At 43.1% G+C, this 19,591-nt stretch overlaps 1 protein-coding gene across 2 annotated transcripts in view; it reads right to left on the reverse strand.

Annotated features, from left to right (window-relative positions):
- The window catches only part of osbpl9 (oxysterol binding protein-like 9), a 110,062-nt gene that overhangs the window by 76,349 nt on the left and 14,122 nt on the right, over positions 1-19,591 (reverse strand). For both annotated transcript variants that reach the window (XM_028812447.2, XM_028812446.2), the window contains exons 2-3: positions 18,534-18,584; positions 3,059-3,137 (exon numbers count right to left, since the gene is read on the reverse strand). In XM_028812447.2, the coding sequence (XP_028668280.2) occupies positions 3,059-3,137; positions 18,534-18,584 (130 nt within the window). The remainder of the gene's footprint in view (positions 1-3,058; positions 3,138-18,533; positions 18,585-19,591) is intronic.

Here is a 19,591-nt window from a genome sequence, read left to right on the forward strand (position 1 = left end):
CAAAAATGATTCCAAAACCCTAATCAGACATTAATTAGAATAGGTTGACACAAATTAAACAAGGTGCTATTCCTCTTCATTGGAAGATTCAGCTCAGTTTGCTTTACTTCAGCAACAATAGTGTTGGCTCATTTCATTAAATTATTACAAACGTGGCTAATGATTTTTGTTTTCAAACCAATTGTGAATTTCGACAAATAAAGAGAAATCCTTCACATCATGTGGGAACGAAGGATTGGAAACTGAAGACGTCAGCAGGAGCTGAATCTTCTTTAATGGTTTAATTTATGTCAACCTATTCCAAACGTCTGATTAGGGATTCAGAATCATTTTTGTGGGGTGTGTGTGTGTATGTGCAAGTTTCTGCTTTGTATTTATATACACAGGCATCATGAACCCATATGTCCAGCTCAGGGAAAATAAAAACCCTGTCAGGTGAGCATCAGAGGCCAGTCTGAGGAACTGGTAGGCCTTGGTGCAATTTGTGCTCCTTTGTGCCTTTCACATCCACATGTACCCCACAGCACAGCCTCCAGGTTTACTATGAGCTGCTCACTCTTTATGTCCAACAAACCCAACCAATACCCCCTACCCAAAAATAAATTTTAAAAATCATACAGCATTTTACCAACAATGGGACAGAAAATTAAGACTTGAAATAAAAACCATACATACATCTGCAAATCTTCAAAAAGAAAACGCAAACTGCAAAAATCTGGAGCAAAATGAGCAGCCCAGGCCTCACTGGTCACCATTGATGACACACGCTAGGCTAACAGAAGTGGAGGGTCTGGGCAAAGTCCCTTAAATCAATGTGACAACAGAGGACTTTGAACTGCAAATTGTCAACGTGCTAGAAGAAAAACAGGCAGCAGGGCACGTGTGGCATATATCCGATAGTAAACCTGCTCGGGCGCAATGCCCTGGAGGCAGCATTCACCCAAGCGGCACTCGCTCAACTTGCAATACTCCATCTGCCACCCTGTTCTAGTAAACCAGTCAGATGCGTGATGCTGGGCCTGAGGTGGAACTTTCTCACTTTATCCTGGACATTGACGGGTGGCAGCTTTGTGAAGGAAGACCCCTGGTTCTGTCTGTGACCTTATTTTGACAAAGGTGTAGGGTCACTTTATATGAAAGTGTTTGAAGCTGAACTAGATGTCATTTAAACCAGAGAGGATGGAAAAAGAAGGTGGTGACGGAGCTAAATGGAATATTGGCACTACAGCACCTATGCTGCCCAATGTTAAGTGCCCGATGTGGCCCAATTCAGCATTTGGGCACAATGTAAAAAAAAAAAAAAAGGGACATTCTGAGGATCTTGTGACATAACGTCATTGGCTACAGGAGTCCATACTAGTGGCAGCTGGTGGATGTGTCAGGGTTGGGTTGCACTCATCCTTTGTGAGACTGCCCACTAAATTAGCATCGTTTTAGAGAAATATCCCCAACATCCAAGAAAATACAAACAATATCCACATTCAGCCCTCCCGTATGTCCCATGGCCTTTACATGTCCCATTCCCCATCTTAACTGCACAAGTGAGGTGGATGGAGTTGCAGGGATGTTGGGTGGAGGATGGAGGGCCACTTTGTGGCGTGTAAACAGTTTGGTCAGGGAGTGATCCAAAATCCCAGGCCCTAACACGCATTCCTCCACGTCACGTCCAAACCACACCTTCCTCCTGCAGCACGGGAGTGGAGCCGAGTGCTGGCCGTCTAATTTTTGTAAACACTATGGATGAAGCACGAGCTGGAGAGAGTGCTGACTGCATGCTGCGTTCCAGATGTCTGTAACCTGGACGTGGCGGACAATTATCTTTTGCTGCACAAATCAAGATTTACGGCGAGGGTAGAGAGGTGCAACAGCAAGTGATACCAAAAAAAAAAAAAAAAAAAAAAAACAACCAAAAAAGGAGTTTTTAAGCAAGTTCATCGCAAGTCCCCATCTTACCTCCACTCACTGCTCAGTTTAAAAGTTTACTTAGCTCTTACAGTACAACTCCAACCACAGCTTCGTGAACAAATCAACCTCATGTACACTGCCAGTCAGGCAAAAGCAGTAGTCATTAGCTAATCGTGACTCAGGAATTAACCAGCTTCAGGCTGCCAAAACATGCAAGAAACCACCCTCATATCCACATGCCACAAGGTGCCACCTGTAATCCAAAGCCAAAGTCACCGGTGCTCACAGTCCACCCCATACAAGAATTCTGCAAGGTACGACTAGAGCAGGTTCTGTGCCAGTGGCAATTCACCACCAAAACACCTTCCGCTCACACCTCACCCTCCACAGGTTAAACCACACTTCAGGTTTGACCAATGGCCACACATGCAGGCAGAAGCTCCAGCTAACTTGATGCACCCTGTTACACAGCACCCTCTACAAAAACAAAAAGGCCATATTTAACACCACGTGCCAAATGATAAAATGCACCCTGCCAGAGCGCACATGACATACAGAAAAGAAACGGCCTATTGGAACCTCCGACACCAGATGAGTCCAGCAAGCAACCATTCGCCAGAGAAGCCTATTTAGCATCGCAGCCATGCTTTAAAGCACGCAGAGAAGGAAAAGCCCTTACCCTTCCTGCTGTAGAACCACAGCATGCAATGGCGAAACATGGCAATGGGAGATGGCATAGGAGCACTTTAATGAACAGAGTGGGACTGTGACAGGTGATGAAGAGAAGGAGTGGCGGGCTAAACACCTGCAGGAGGAGAATCCAGCTCCTAGTTCGGGCTGCAGCCAGCAGTTTGTGCGGTGCTCCAGGTAGAGTGGGGGCAGCAAAGGCTCAGGAACAGACTCTTCTCCACGCCTGTCAGACAGCTGGGAACTGCAGTCAAATCCAGAACGTTCCCACCACCCACCCCAGAGTGAATGGGCGAGCATCAGTGAGCGAGCAAGCGAGAGAGAGAGAGAGAGAGAGAGAGAGAGAGACCACGCATGCGAGGGAGACATACACAAAGACGGCAAGGGGGGGGGGGGGGCGGGGGAGTAGTTGACAGCATCTCAGAAAGCAGACTAGAGGAGTGGCAAAGCTTGGCAGCAAACTCACCTTGAAAGTGGAAAGTCTTCTGATCAACAGTGATGGTGAAGGTGCTGTCGTCCTCGTCGTCTATGCCAATCACGGCACCCTGGGAAACAAAGAGCAGAAGAGAGGCCTCTGAGCAGGCAGACTGAGCCGTCAACAACACTCGCGCATGCACATATATACACACACACACACACACGAACACACACAGGCCTTCGATGGCTGCTGCTAAGTGGAGGGGGCCAGGCCTGCTCTGCAGTAGAGCTGGCAAAAGGGAGTGAAAAAAAAAAAAATGGGAGGGTGTATGGGTTTAAAAAAAAAAAAAAAACCTCTCCGTGGAAAATGCTGCCAGCACTTGAAAAGGGCAGAACTGACACCAAACCAAATGATGTGTCCCCCCCCTCAACACACCTACTGTCTACAGTCCACAGACAACACGACTACCACCCCAGCTGCCAGCCGAGTCCATTTACAAGATGTCAAGCTGATTCCGTGATAATCTGCTGCACAGCTAAGGATTCTGGGCAGCTCAGGGCACCATTTTAAACCTCAAACTATTGCTGCCCCACTTCGAAAATCTTTTTCCTCCGGCTTTGCCATTCTTACTACAGAAACTGAAGTCTTTCAGCAAACTTGCTCAAATCTGTGACTCTGTAATAGAACCTCACGAGGTTCAGAAAAGGGGATGGATGAATTCAAAATCACTGCCTTTAATTCATTCTCCGAATCCCCTTATGCCAATAAAGGCCCAGAGGGTATTGCTGGCTGGCTGAGCCTGGCAGAAAAACCCTGGACGGAATGCCAGGTTCACCACGTAGCACATTGTGCCACACACCCACAAATCCACTTAACTCACATATTTGTGGGACAGCATGTTGTTCATGAGGAGAATCTGTGCCAGGGAAAGGCAGGGAACCCACAACTCGGAAAAGTATGAAGTTGTAAAGGAGTAGTGTGAACACTTAAATTAAAAATACAGCACACACACACATTGACGCACGTTAGATTAGTTTTATTTAAAGATGCAGGGATCGTGAATTCCTTAACTCTGGTGAACAGGACGTGAACTACACCACACTTTCAAAGCGGATTTCTCTACATCTAAGGCACTCTGTGCAGTTTCTGTGTAAGTAATGAAGTACTTGCTGACTGTAATGGAGTGAGCTTTGGGAAAGTTTCTATATAACTAGAGTATTAAATTTTCCGTCTACTTTCACTTTTACTTTGCCAGCTGCCAATGGCCACTCATACCCTGATACATTCACCTACTCACGTTCACAACTGCAATATTAAACCAGAAAACAAACGGACAAGGCATACACGCACAATGCTTTGGTCTGTCAATTATCTAAAATTGAGGCCTTTCCCCGCTGGCACCAACACCCCGTCATCTAGGCAGTCATTATAAGTTAGTGATGAGCGATTCGTGAACGTTTGTGCTCGTGACTTGATTCAGATGACACACTAAAAAAAAGAACCAAACACGTCTCTTCAACAGGAGTGCTGCTTTAGGCTTAAAGAGCATCTGCAGGTGTCACCAACCCAATTCGGGATTTTCGTTCACTTCTCTTGGAATCCTTTCAAGTTCAAACGAAATCACCACCAGTGTCACTAACGAGTCACTTGTTAATCATACATTACAATCCAGCAACACCACATTTATACCAGTATGTATGTCTTGAGATTAGAAGAACACCAGCAGCATGGAATCACCGCGGTCTGGAGAAGAGAGATCAGGAGAGTGCGAGGAAGAGCAGGTCAAAGCCTGGTGTCAGATGTTAAACATTGTGCAACAAGAACGACACGTGGTGACCATGAATCTTCAGAGGACAACAGATTGTTTTACCGTTTAGTTTATGGTTTATCAGATGCGGCAGAGCAGCTATGGAGTTGTCCTTGCGCCACTGCGAATCACCGGTGGCCCTGGTCACAACGCTGGATGGATTTTCCCGTATTAAGAAATTTCCGTCATAACAAAATATTTTTATGGTCCCGTGAGTTTTGTTATAATGGGATTCCACCTGTAAACTATCACCAAGGCGATATCATGCCAGATAACTCTCACAAGTGATTACACGCAGGGGGTGACCTCCTGAACCATCTGCCTTTTTTCCAGTCTAACTTCAAGTCTATGCCATACTGGTTTTTTATGGTCAAACATGGCTGCTAGCTTAGGTATGTTTTCTACTGCTGCTGGTGAAATATGTGAGAAGAGCAGAATAAGATAGACGTGGGACAAAACCCTGGGGCCACACTTCTATGCATCCATCCATTATCCAACCCGCTATATACCTAACTACAGGGTCACGGGGGTCCTGCTGGAGCCAATCCCAGCCAACACAGGGCACAAGGCAGGAAACAAACCACGGGCAGGGTGTCAGCCCACCACAGCCACAATACTATTCATTACTGCAATTCAGGATTTGTTTAATTAAAAATAATGTGCTGTACGTTTAGCATTACTTATTATTTGAATTATCTGGATGACAGCAGGCCATTCAGCCCATCAAAGCCCACCAGTCCTAACCCAACAAAGCCCACCAGTCCTAACCCTTTAATTCTGCCAAAACAGCATCAAGTTGAGTCTTGAAGGTCACTCAAGTCCTCCTGTCCACCTCACTACCCGGTCACTTGTTCCATGTGTCTGTGGTTCTCTGTGGGAATTAAAGCTTAGTAATGTTTGTGCAAAATTGTACCGCTAGCAAGTTTCCAACTGTGTCACAGTGTTCTTGATGAACTCATTTTAAAGTCACCGTCTCCTGTCATAATTTTAAACACTTTAAATCATGTCACCTCTCAATCTCTTACTGCTTAGACGTTGCTTAGTAGACATTCATAGATTAAAACACTGCAAAATAAATTATCAGTACACAAATATATAAAAAGCTTACAAACAACTTGGGCTAGCCTATATTTTAATTAAAACACAATAATATTAACATAAAATATTTGCACCGCAGTAACGTAAGACATGCTGTATGGTGATTAGCTGATGCAAGTAAGAATTTTACTTGTGACAATAAGGACCATATAAACCTACAACATAAAGTTATTGAAGTGCACAACCATACAAATTTAAATGTAACTTTTTCTTTTCTGAGTTAAACACTTCCTGAAGTCTTTATTAAGTCTTACTGACTTGTTAGCTGTGGATCCCGATTGGACCAATGAAGGACGTTTAATGCTGGATTTCCTTTTTAAAAAAAATGAGCATATCGACAAGTCTGCATGAAGCTGAGCCGCCTCCGCTGTGACAACGTCCGTTGCATCTCATTTGACCAGAAAAGCAAGCACTGGAGATGTGGCTACTTTTTCTCTCCACCATGCTAGAGGACTGTTGCTGCAAGGCCCACTTCTGTAGAATTCCCCCTTCCCATAAACAAACCCAATTTTCTGAATCAGAATCGGTGACACGTGTATCGATGCCTTGAGCAGCCATTTTCACATTTGTGGTTCGCGAGATCTGTAGTAACTGCAGCTTTCCACTCCCAATAGCGCCTATGCATAGGGTTTGAACTGTCCCAATACCTTGGTAAGTCTGTGCTTTGGCGGTCCTAAATCGACAATACTGTGATGTACTCATCTGAGGATGTGACTGGCTAGATTAAGTGCGTGCACAAAACAAATTACCTGCAGTCCCAGCCCACCTTCACATGCAGTCACGTCTGTGTTGTGTGCCGTCAACTTTCACGTTCCCCACAATCACACAATGAATAACAGCTCGGTCAGAGTGCAGGTGGCATATTATACCTCAGGTCTTGTGTTTCGATCAGACTTTAAAATCTCCTGCTTTTGATGAAAAAATACATTTTTATTTGCCTTTGTGTCGGATTTCAGACGTGGTAATGACACATGATACAAGGCCACATCTTGAATTGGCAGTGTTTCATGTTGTAAAATTCGATACAATTGCATGTTTAATATACCTTGCAGCAACATTCATAAAATGTCTCATGTCTAGTAATAATATTCACACCATGAATATTACTTCAGGATTTACAAGTTCACAAAGACACAGGCAGACAGAGTTACATCTCAATACACTTCTGTCCACTCCATGGTAAACAACTGCAGTCTGACCCTCTACAGAGCAGCAGCAATCAATATATGGCTACTAGCGCTCTGCAAATACAAGAACAGGAATTCTGGGAAAACAACCTATTAAAAAATGTAAAAAGCTCAACCTCCCAACATTAAATTCTTTGACAAACAACATGGATGATATGGGTGGTATGGTGACCAGTACTCCAGATCTTTCAGGAGAGAAATGGTGTTGGTGAAATATTCCAGTCTGGCTTTACAACTCACCACAGTGCTGAATCTGCACTTTTAAAAAAGTCTTTAATGGCCTCTCATTAATGCAGTACTTGATGCACTCCTCGTGCTCTTCGACCTTACTGCAGCTTTTGACACAGTGGACCTGGACATCTATACTACCAGTCTTGAGCGAGGGGATGGCTTTCAAGGTACAACTCTTGTTTGGCTCAAGTCACATCTGGACAGGCAGACGTTTCTCTGTATGTCGTGAGGACTGCGCCTAAGCTCACTTGTGGAATCTGCCCCAAGGATCCCATGTTATTCTCATTGTACGTGCTCCCTTTAGGGTCTACCATTTATAAACACACACACACAATTTTAAATATTATATAATTTATTTATTATATATATATATATATCCAGCATATGCCAACTTAAGAAGGACATGTACACAATAATTAAAGTGTACAACCCCCCCCCCCTTGATCATACTGACTTAGTCACCTCCACCCAACCCAAACCCCCCCCCCCCCCCAAATGTGTTGCTATATATTGCCTTTGATTCTCGTAAGTCTAAGCATTATCCTCTGATGAAGACCCCTGATAGGGGTTTGAAAGCTCAGGAATAAAACTATTTTATGATACGTGATTCGTTTTTTCTCCCTTCGTGGATCTCCAACTGCAAATATATATTATATATATATATAATATAATATATATATATAAATATATTATATATATATTACACACACACATATAGTGCATCCGGAAAGTATTCCCAGCGCATCACTGTTTCCACATTTTTTGTTATGTTACAGCCTTATCCCAAAATGGATTAATTCCATTTTTTTCCCTCAGAATTCTACAACACAACACCCCATAATGACAACTGTGAAAAAAGTTTACTCGAGATTTTTGCAAATTTACTAAAAATAAAAAAAAACTGAGAAAGCACATGTACATAACGTATTCACAGCCTTTGCCGTGAAGCTCCAAATTGAGCTCCGGTGCATCCGTTTTCCCCTGATCATCCTTGAGATGTTTCTTCAGCTTCATTGGAGTCCACCTGTGGTAAATTCAGTTGACTGAACATGATTTGGAAAGGCACACACCTGTCTATAGAAGGTCCCACAGTTGACAGTTCATGTCAGAGCACAAGCCAAGCATGAAGTCAAAGGAATTGTCTGTAGACCTCCGAGACAGGATTGTCTCGAGGCACAAAATCTGGGGAAGGTTACAGAAAAATTGCTGCTGCTTTGAAGGTCCCAATGAGCACAGTGGCATCCATCATCCGTAAGTGGAAGAAGTTCAAAACCACAGGACTCTTCCTAGAGCTGGGCCGACCATCTAAACTGAGTGATCGGGGGAGAAGGGCTTAGTCAGTGAGGTGACCAAGAACCCGATGGTCACTCTGTCAGAGCTCCAAAGGTTGTCTGTGGAGAGAGGAGAACCTTCCAGAAGGACAACCATCTCTGCAGCAATCCACCAATCAGGCCTGTATGGTAGAGTGGCCAGACGGAAGCCACTCCTTAGTAAAAGGCACATGGCAGCCCGCCTGGAGTTTGAAAGGCACCTGAAGGACTCTCAGACCATGAGAAAAAAAAATTCTCTGCTCTGATGAGACAAAGATTGAACTCTTTGGTATGAATGCCAGGCTTTACGTTTGGAGGAAACCAGGCACCGTCATCACCAGGCCAATACCATCCTACAGTGAAGCATGGTGGTGGCAGCACCATGCTGTGGGGGACTGGGAGACTAGTCAGGATAAAGGGAAAGATGACTGCAGCAATGTACAGAGACATCCTGGATGAAAACCTCAGACTGGGGCGACGGTTCATCTTTCAGCAGGACAACGACCCCTAAGCACACAGCCAAGATATCAAAGGAGTTGCCTCAGGACAACTCTGGTGAATGTCCTTGAGTGGCCCAGCCAGAGCCCAGACTTGAATCCGATTGAACATCTCTGGAGAGATCTTAAAATGGCTGTGCACCGACGCTTCCCATCCAACCTGATGGAGCTTGAGAGGTGCTGCAAAGAGGAATGGGCGAAACTGGCCAAGGATAGGTGTGCCAAGCTTGTGGCATCTCTCAATTTACCAGTCGATCTATGTTCCTACCCTCACCTATGGTCATGAGCTATGGGTAGTGACCGAAAGAACGAGATCGCGAATACAAGCGGCTGAAATGAGTTTCCTCCGCAGGGTGTCTGGGCTTTCCCTTAAAGATAGGGTGAGAAGCTCAGTCATCCGGGAGGGGCTCAGAGTAGAGCCGCTGCTCCTCCGCATCGAGAGGAGTCAGATGAGGTGGCTTGGGCATCTGATCAGGATGCCTCCTGGACGCCTCCCTGGTGAGGTGTTCCGGGCACGTCCAACCAGGAGGAGGCCCCGGGGAAGACCCAGACACGCTGGAGGGACTATGTCTCTCGACTGGCCTGGGACCGCCTTGGGATTCTCCCGGAAGAGCTAGAAGAAGTGGCCGGGGAGAGGGAAGTCTGGGCATCTCTGCTCAAGCTGCTGCCCCCGCGACCCGACCTCGGATAAGCGGGAGACAATGGATGGATGGATGGATGGATGGATGGATTATTTTTAATAAATTTGCAAAAACCTCAAGTGAACTTTTTTTCATGTTGTCATTATGGATGTTGTGTGTAGAATTCTGAGGAAAAAAATGAATTTAATCCATTTTGGAATAAGGCTGTAACATAACAAAATGTGGAAAAAGTGATGCACTGTACATATACACACATATTCATACACTCACACACACAAGGGACGTTCAAAAGGTTTCTGCACTTTTTGTTATCTATTTACTAGCCTTTGACTGCAGCTCCGCCCATGTAGTAGTGAAACAGGACAGTGAGGAGCCCAGCTCTCTACTCCTGATGTCACTCTTCCCCCCCCCCCCCATACCCCCCCGCCCCCTCGGCCCGCAGCCTCTGTCTCAGATTAGTGTGAATGTATCGCTCCTGCAAGCGAACTGTGATTCTTAGTGCAATGAGAGAAGTCGCAAAACCAACTAGAATGTTCAAGCAAATTATAGAAAAGAAAAAAAAAAAAAGATCTAAATCCGTTACGTAGTTCTCTCGTTTGCTAACTAAGCAGAGTTAGCATTACGCCCCGAGGCAGACAAGTGAGTGAGGAGGGCCCACCCCCCTTCCCGCAGCCCAATGAGTCTCTCTCGGATTCGCGCTAATAAATCGGTACCCCAAGCGAACTCTGATACTTAGCGTGATGAGAGAAGTTCAATGGAAAAATCAATGGAATGTTCAAGCAAATTATAGAAAAAAACCCGATCTAAATCTGTTAAGTAGTTCTCTTGTGAAAAGCAGACAGACATACAAATGGGTCTAAAAAACTAAGAAATTTCGCACTTGGACCAGAAAATTTTTAAAACCGTTTCTTAGCGAGCACCTATGGGCCAAGGGAAACCTACATTCCAAATTGCAAGTTCCAAGTCCTCATGGTTTGGGAGATTTCATGATGAGTGAGTCAGTGGTATTTGGCTTTTATTTATATATATTATTATATAATATTATATATATATATATATATATAATTTGATAGTATCCGTATGTATGGTGCTTGCGTCAATACCTCGACTCAATACAAGTTAGAACCATGCAATGGGACTCTGCCTCTGTAGTTAGAACATAACGTGGTAAATGCGGACGCAGTATTGCATGATTGGCTAAGAATGTTTGAATGCTACAGTGACGCCGCTGGATGGCCAAGTATAGTAAGTCTGTGTTGGTTCGACAGAGTGTGGTACAGAAAGTAGAGCTGCAGATGAGGATCTGAGTGAGCGAGAGGGGTGTCAGTTTGTAGGAGATCAGCGAGGTTGTGGAGAGCTTTAAAATGTTAAGAGCGGCATTTTGTATTGTATTCTGTAGTTAACAGGGAGCCAGTGAAACTGAGAGAATCGGTGTAATATGTTCAGTGGATTTGGAACAGCAGGTTATTATCCTGGCAGCAAAATTTTGAAGAAGTTGTAAGCGATGGATAAGTTTTTGTGGGATGCCAGATAGAACAGCATTACTGTAATCTATATGTGAGGTGACTCAGGCATTAATCAATACTTCAGTACTGTGTTGCGTAAGAACAGGACAAAGTCTAGAATGTTTCAGAGATGGAAGAAGGCAGTCCGAGAAATGTTACTTATATGGGAGGAATTATTTAATAATAATAAATTATTAGTAGTAGTATTATTTAATAATTGCCTTTTTTAGTGTATAAATGGATATACAGTAATCCCTCCTCCATCGCGGGGGTTGCGTTCCAGAGCCACCGCGAAATAAGAAAATCCGCGAAGTAGAAACCATATGTTTATATGGTTATTTTTATATTGTCATGCTTGGGTCACAGATTTGCGCAGAAACACAAGAGGTTGTAGAGAGACAGGAACGTTATTCAAACACTGCAAACAAACATTTGTCTCTTTTTCAAAAGTTTAAACTGTGCTCCATGACAAGACAGAGATGACAGTTCAGTCTCACAATTAAAAGAATGCAAACATATCTTCCTCTTCAAAGGAGCAAACAAATCAATAGGGCTGTTTGCTTTTAAGTATGCGAAGCACCGAGGCACAAAGCTGTTGAAGGCGGCAGCTCACACCCCCTCCGTCAGGAGCAGAGAGAGAGAGAGAGATAGAGAGAGACAGATAAAAAAATCAATACGTGCCCTTCGTGCTTTTAAGTATGCGAAGCACCATTCAGCATGTCGTTTCAGGAAGCAGCTGCAGCTGCACAAAGATAGCAACGTGAAGATAATCTTTCAGCATTTTTAGACGAGCGTCTGTATCGTCTAGGTGTGCGAACAGCCCCCCTGCTCACACCCCCTACGTCAGCGCAAGAGAGAGAGAGAGAGAGAGAGAGAGAGAGAGAGAAAAGTAAGCCGGGTAGCTTCTCAGCCATCTGCCAATAGCGTCCCTTGTATGAAATCAACTGGGCAAACCAACTGAGGAAGCATGTACCAGAAATTAAAAGACCCATTGTCCTCAGAAACCCGCGAAGCAGCGAAAAATCCGCGATATATATTTAAATATGCTTACATATAAAATCCGCGATGGAGTGAAGCCGCGAAAGGCGAAGCGCGATATAGCGAGGGATTACTGTACATAATTACACTTAAATGATTCGCCAAAATCTGTTGTATGTAAACGATACTGTTTAAAACGTTATTGTTTTTTCATCAGAAAACCCAGTTTCCACATCTATGTGTATTAGTTTAAATGCACTTTTACCACTCGCAATAGGGTGGATGCACTGACGTATCGTGTCGACAGGGCAACACAGTAAATGCGCCGTCAATCTATATACAGTACGTCTATAATCTGTTCGCTTTCCGATGTAGTGTAAATAAAGTAAATTCATCTCACTGTGGTGCGTATTCCGTACATAATACCACGTAACACATTATAATTCTCCTGCTATACGAGAATATACCCATGCCACCGAAAAAAGACGTACAATTCCACGGTCCACTTCAGATGCCAGAGAAAAGTCTATTTCAAGGGCGTCTCAAACGCCACAGCAGACACAATCCAAAGCGGACGAACTTACAATAAAATGTGAATCAGAAAACTGTTTGTTCTATTTCTATGTTCTGTTTCTTTCATTTGGGAAATTCACCAGTTATAGATTCCTGGGCAACGCCGGATACTCCAGCTGGTATAAGAATTTCAAAAATCACATCACTTTTTCTACATAGTCACCTTCATTTGTGATGCAATTTTCCCAGCGCCGTACCAACTTTTTAATGCCCAATTACTCCTCCTGCCTTCACCGCAGAAACTTTTTGAATGTCCTGTGATCTCTTTCCACTATTATGCTGACGACATTCAAATCTTTTTAACTCTGAAACAGGGTCACATCCCTCAAGTTCCTACCGAATTGTGTGGGAGACATCAAGTCTTGGCTGTAGTTAAATTTGAAATGACCCCTTTTTTTGGCTAACTAAAAAAACAAAACAAAAAAAAAAGATGACAATATGTCAGCTTTCGAGGCAACTCAGCCCCCTTCTTCGGGCAAGATGTAATACAGAAACTGAAGTTCCCTGTGTTTACATAGACACCAGGACAGATAGGGCTCGTTTATACTTCACTCTCAGAACGCGTACGCGCACGCATCATGGCTGCCATGTGTTCATTTGACTCGTCCTCTGAGCAGGTTCTCAGAAATGAATGGGATGCGTGCGCGAGTTGCAGTCCCAGCAAAAAGTTCGCTGCGCAGTGTGATAAAACTTGAAATGTGACGTCAGAGTCTCTGTTTATTATCGACATGTGACAGAAAGCTGCTTTGGATCGATGTGCGCACTTCAATGTTTGATGAATGGGTCGAAGTGGTGAAGCAAAATGCCGACATACAAATGCATTCATGGTGCTTTTATATTCAAGCGTCACATATTCCCCATCGTAATGACACGATACATTTTAAAAGTGTCACAAATCATCTTCTATGCTGTCATCAGAATGTACAGCGGCGTATTTGAGCCACAGAGGAAAAAAAAGTTACGGACACAGTGAAAAGGTGTATTTTGTGAATAAAGTGGAAATTTTGGCTTTAATCTCGAAATGTCGGCTTTAAACTCATAGTTTAATCTATCATTAAAGTAGACCGCCGTAAACGTCATCTTAAAACTGACCCAGTTGTTAATTGCTACAAGCTTCTGGGGCTTCCTCCTGACCGGACAGCAGCGGCAGGCAGCAATTGATCACCACACCGGACATATTAACTGTATGATATTCCAGCTCTCCGCATATATAGAATCCTTAGATTTATGCTTGATATCACTTTCATGATGAAATGCAGCTCCTAGAATTTCTTCCAGGCACCTCTCATCCTTGCTATAAAAGGATCACCTGACTAGCAGAACTTCCCCATTTTCTACAAAACAACTCCATTGCATAATTCACCATATCACACACTTTCAACAAACAGCAGCAGCACACACACACATTCACATATAAAATTTGAACTGTTCATCTATGTAACTTCCCCTATCAGACAAAAAAAAAATATGGAAGCTTCTCCACATTCTGCTGCCTTCCTTTGAAGCAAACATCTCTGCTTTAGACAGATGACTGCATGTCACAAGTCCTCACCCTGCCATGTACAGTGCACACCGGACTACATCAGTGACCTTCTCCATCACTCTGCTCCTGTTCGCCTACTAAGGTCCTCCGATTCTGGTAATCTTGTTGTGCCTCACACTGACCTGCGCTCTATGGGTGACAGCAGGGTCTTCAGCTCCATAGCACCCAGACGTTGGAATGATATCCCGAAATCAATGAGATCAGCCGACTCCATTCATTCTTTTAAAAAACAAACTTAAAACTCATCTATTTAGGAAGGCTTTTAACTTAACTTAACATTCTGCCGTTTCTTTCAGTTTACCTCTCTGTCCAGGTGCTCAGGATAATTTGTGTGTCTGCTATATCACAAATTAGGTTTTTCTTTTAGTATTGAATTTAGTATTTTACTCTGGTCTTATTGTTCTTTATTCTATTTAATGCTTTGTTATCCGTTTCATTGTTCTATTCAGGAAAACATTTGTATCCAATGTTACATACACCCTGCTGTTTTTTCTAAGACTCTGAAGTGCCTTGAGCATGGGAAAGGCGCTATATAAATAAAATGTATTATTATTATTATTATTATTAAGAGTCTGACTTGGTGGCACAAGATGCTTTTAACATATCAAAACACGCAAAACAGGAAAAAAAAACACAGAAACAAGATGTAAACTCCTAGAAAATGTGAACAAACCCAACAGGGGATCTTTGGATCAACAGAATTAAGTTGAAACGGCTAAATGTTTAATTGAAGCAGAAGTCCAACTAAGAACTGGAACTGGTTGAAAAGAAAAAACTTCAGCCCTGCATTATATGGGGTACACAAGACCACCAAACCAACGGGTAAAAGTATTACCATGCATGATTGCACGGTTGGTGGCACGGTGGCACAGTGGGTAGTGCTGCTGCCTCACAGGAGACCCGGGTTCGCTTCCCAGGTCCTCCCTGTGTGGAGTTTGCATGTTCTCCCCGTGTCTGCGTGGTTTCCTCCCACAGTCCAAAGACATGCAGGTTTGGTGCATTGGCGATCCTAAATTATCCCTAGTGTGTGTGTGTGTATGTGGGTGCTGGCACCCTGCCCAGGGTTTGCTTCCTGCCTTGCATCCTGTGTTGGCTGGGACTGGCTCCAGCAGACCCCCCGTGACCCTGTAGTTAGGATATAGCGGGTTGGATGATGGATGGACTGCATGGTTGTGAACTTGTAATTGGACTTTTTAAAAAAAAAAATTAGGTCCTACTGCATTTGCTCCTCATAAAGTCACAAAAAACAGCACACGCCATAATGTGCATTTAATAAAAAGCTAGAAGATGCCCTCTTGTGGTCCGGCTGGGAATTGATAAGAACTTCATCTTCATCACAATATCTGACATGAACACTTAGTTGCTTTTTTTTGTTTTTTTTTTTTTTTAATTTTAGAAAAGCGAGCAGTGTGGTGTAATCGTGGCGTAGCGGTTAAGGCTTTGGACTTCAAACCCTATGGGTTCAAATCCCGCTACCGACACTGTGTGACTCTGAGCAAGTCACATGACTGTGCTCCAATTTGGAAAAAAAAACAAAAGAAATGTAACCAATTTTATCATAAATGTCGCAAATCACCTTGGATAAGGGCACCAGCCAAATAAGTAAATGTAAATGAATGTATTTATTTTTGAGGAAGGCTGGCAATGCACTTTAAGGATGGACACTGCTGTCTGAAAATAAAACACACATTGCATTTTTCACCATCCCCTCACTTGCCAGACTCATCCAGGTCATGTTAGACAGTTCCGGGTTCAAGTGTTGCCAAGGATTGTAGAGCCAACCCGGACCGCCACAAAGTGTAACGTCTTACACATTTCTAAGAGACTCTCAAAAGACTAGAAGTACTGACATTTAAACAGATGCTGTGCCTCTCGAAGGCTGAAGGAAATCAAGAGCCCATCAGGGGATGTCGGCTTTGATTTCTTCTCTTTATGCTCACATAAATCAGTTGTATTAAGCAGACAGCAGAAAATGTGGTGAAAATTGCTTTCTGTTCTGAACAGTAGGACCAGTATGGGACAGGAACACAGCAGAGCTTTAAAAATCCCAAACAAACAAAGTATGAACTATAATGATGAATACACAATGGGAGGTGTGAAAAATTGAAAGGTCACCTAATAAGAAGGATTCAGGGGGTCGCAGTGGACTCCACACAATCAACTGCCAGACAGTGTTGAGAAGCCATTAAGAACGCTAACAGAATGTCAGGTTATATAGCGCCTTGATGTGTGGAGTACAAGTCACAGGAGGTTCTGCTCAAGCTTTATAAACACATTGGTGAGGCCTCATCTGGAGTCCTGGGTGCAGTTTTGGTCTCCAGGCTACAAAAAGGACATAACAGCACAAGAAAAGGGCCAGAGAAGAGCGACTAGGCTGACTCAGGGCTATAGAGGATAAGTTATGAGGAAAGATGAAAAGAGCTGAGCCTTTACAGTATAAAAAAATAAATAAAAAATCAGAACTGGTCTCTCCTAGACTTTCTCATATGCTCATATATGGCCATGATAATATTTTTTATGCTATGTACATTAAAGAACCATCAACAACAAATCAAATTAATAATATATTGATCCATTATTATAAAAGTAAAAAGTTATATGAATAAAAAATTTGCCACAATAATTTTATTTTTGGCAAACAACTCAGGTAAATTACCACCTTCAGTAAGCAGAAGTTGGTCAAAGAGACTTTAGTAATGTGTGTAATGTAATCCCTGCACACAAAAATTTCATTTACGTAAAGCAAAAACACTCAAATATGTTATGTATTGCTATTTGAACGTCAAATGGAATATTGATATTATTTTGAAAACCAATCGTTTTTCAAAAAAATGCAAAGCAACAAAAAATGCTTCGAATGTGGTGCTTTACCATAATATGATGTGAGATTATCAAATTTTTTATATTTCTGGGGAAACGTTTCAGGTAAAGTACCACTTCTGGTTAGCAGAAAGAGCCCAAAAGTTGATAGAAATCTACGTTTTGTACCTAATACTTGTATGCACAATTTGGTTGACTTAATTGAAACTGTACTCAAGTGATCGTGTTTATACACACACACACACACACACACACACACACACACAGACACGATTCCAAAAATGGTATATTCAGACTCAGGGAGGTCTAAAACATCGAGATTCATTAAAATCTCGAAATCAGATTTTTGAACAATTCCAATACTTCGTATACAAGAAAGTAAAAAAGAAGATTAAAATGGAGACATGACTGGGAATTAGTCCAGTGGATCAAGATGGTGACTTAAAAAGGAGTTCATCAAGAGCACGGGGACGGCATTGGCACCAGGTGAAGGGTACGTTTTTTTGTTCAAACATTAGGAAGTTTTCCTTCACACAGAGAACCACAGAAACATGGAATAGGTGACCAAGTAGTGTGGTAGACAGGAGGACTTTAGGGACCTTCAAAACTCAAATTGAAGTTATTTTAGAAGAATGAAGTGGACAGGAATGGTGAGCTTGTTGGGCTGAATGGCCTGTTCTCGTCCAGATTGTTCCAAGGTTCTAATAACCCGAGTTGCAATGTCAAGCTAACCGAATGCACTACAAATGGGGGCCATTTAAAAAGAAAGGAGCACAACATCAATTAAAAACCAAGGAGGAAAGGCTGACAGAAGGCACATGAGCCCATTGGAAAGTGAATGATGCCACACTTCTCCTTGAGAAAGGTCAACATGGAGTCCTCCACTATTCGGGCCAACAGAGGACTCACGGGTGCACCGACACCAGGAACTGGGAAAGGCAGCTCCAACACTTGATGTTCGGATACAAATATAAAGGATGCCTTGGACTTTGGAAGTGATCTTAGGAACAGGCTTAAAAGCCACCTTTGGGTTGGGAGCCCAGATCAGAACAGAGTTGGGAGGAAAGCTGTTGGCAAGCAATCAACAGGTGGGAGGAAATGTAGACAAACTCAGGGCTTAAAGGGAGCCTTTGCAGAACAGTGCAGACACGTGGGTAAGTGGACATGACATCCATATTTCAATAGTACGGGACCTGAACCGGTCCTTGGCACAACCCTACTATTATGTGGAGGCAGAACAAGAAGCTCTATGAATATCAACACCAATAGCAAGGATCTACTAAATAAACACAAGAATGGAGAGAGGAAGCAAAAACAGATAAGAGGTTCTTACCCGGAGCCGCACACAGCCTCTACGTGAGCCCCTCATCATCTTGTCTTTGGACTGCAAGGCAAAAAAAAAAAAAAAAAAAAAAAGTAATTAAACACAAAATTGTCAAATATGAAAACACCACAAAGTGAACCCCACCACCCACCTACACAAGCAACAGTTTACTCTTACACAGAGCACTTAACAATGGCAGGATTGCTCTTCATATGCAAATGGCAGACAAAATAAAATGAAACAAATAAACCTATAAATTCAAGTTGTATTTATTTTTAATTCGGTTGAGGCCCCATTAGTGGTAAAACATTGCCGTGTAAAGGCCCAGTCATGTTACACAATGTTTATGTAGTTTTTCAGACGCACACTTCACTTGCATAATCTTAGCAAGTTGGAGTTAGTCCTGGTACTTCCAGTCACGTAGTCAGACTTCCCCAATGACCCCTGACAGGTCTGATTTGTTTTAAGTCACAGGGGTGGGCTTGTGTGCACACGAGAGCCGACAGCCAATGAGCACTCAGAAATACAATGCACAGAAAGGAGGAATAAGGAGAACAGGAGTTTTCAACCTCTTAAACAGAGGAGAGTCTCTTCAGTCTGATGTCTCGCGTTTTACATCTCACGACAGAAAGGAAAAAAAAGGGTCAGAGATGGCGGCTGAACTCCCTATACCTGTGAAGCACCAACAGGCAGGATGTTATTGGCCGTCAGACTCCCGATACTGTGGAAAGGTAAACCTGGGCTGGAAAGTCACTTGAAGTTCACCTGTAAACTCCATGGGACATACTACAGATAGTCATGAGGCAACAGGTCATTGTCACACTTCTGACACCTTATTTAGGCTCTGTCCTCATGAATTAGGACTACAAATTGTAAGGCTAAGCTCCTATAATGGAGGTGGACCAAATAAATTAGGGCGACTATAACAGGGCTTGCTTTTGGTTCTGCTCAGTGCAGCACGCGGGCCCCTAACCAAGTAGATAAAGGCTTCTCAATAGACAACCAAAGCTCTAAGAACATTGTGTTTTAGTAAATGTGCTTGGATTTAACCCCACCCCAAATAAATA

This window comes from Erpetoichthys calabaricus, chromosome 10 (genome assembly GCF_900747795.2).
Source record: "Erpetoichthys calabaricus chromosome 10, fErpCal1.3, whole genome shotgun sequence".
Classification (NCBI taxonomy): Eukaryota; Metazoa; Chordata; class Cladistia; order Polypteriformes; family Polypteridae; genus Erpetoichthys; species Erpetoichthys calabaricus.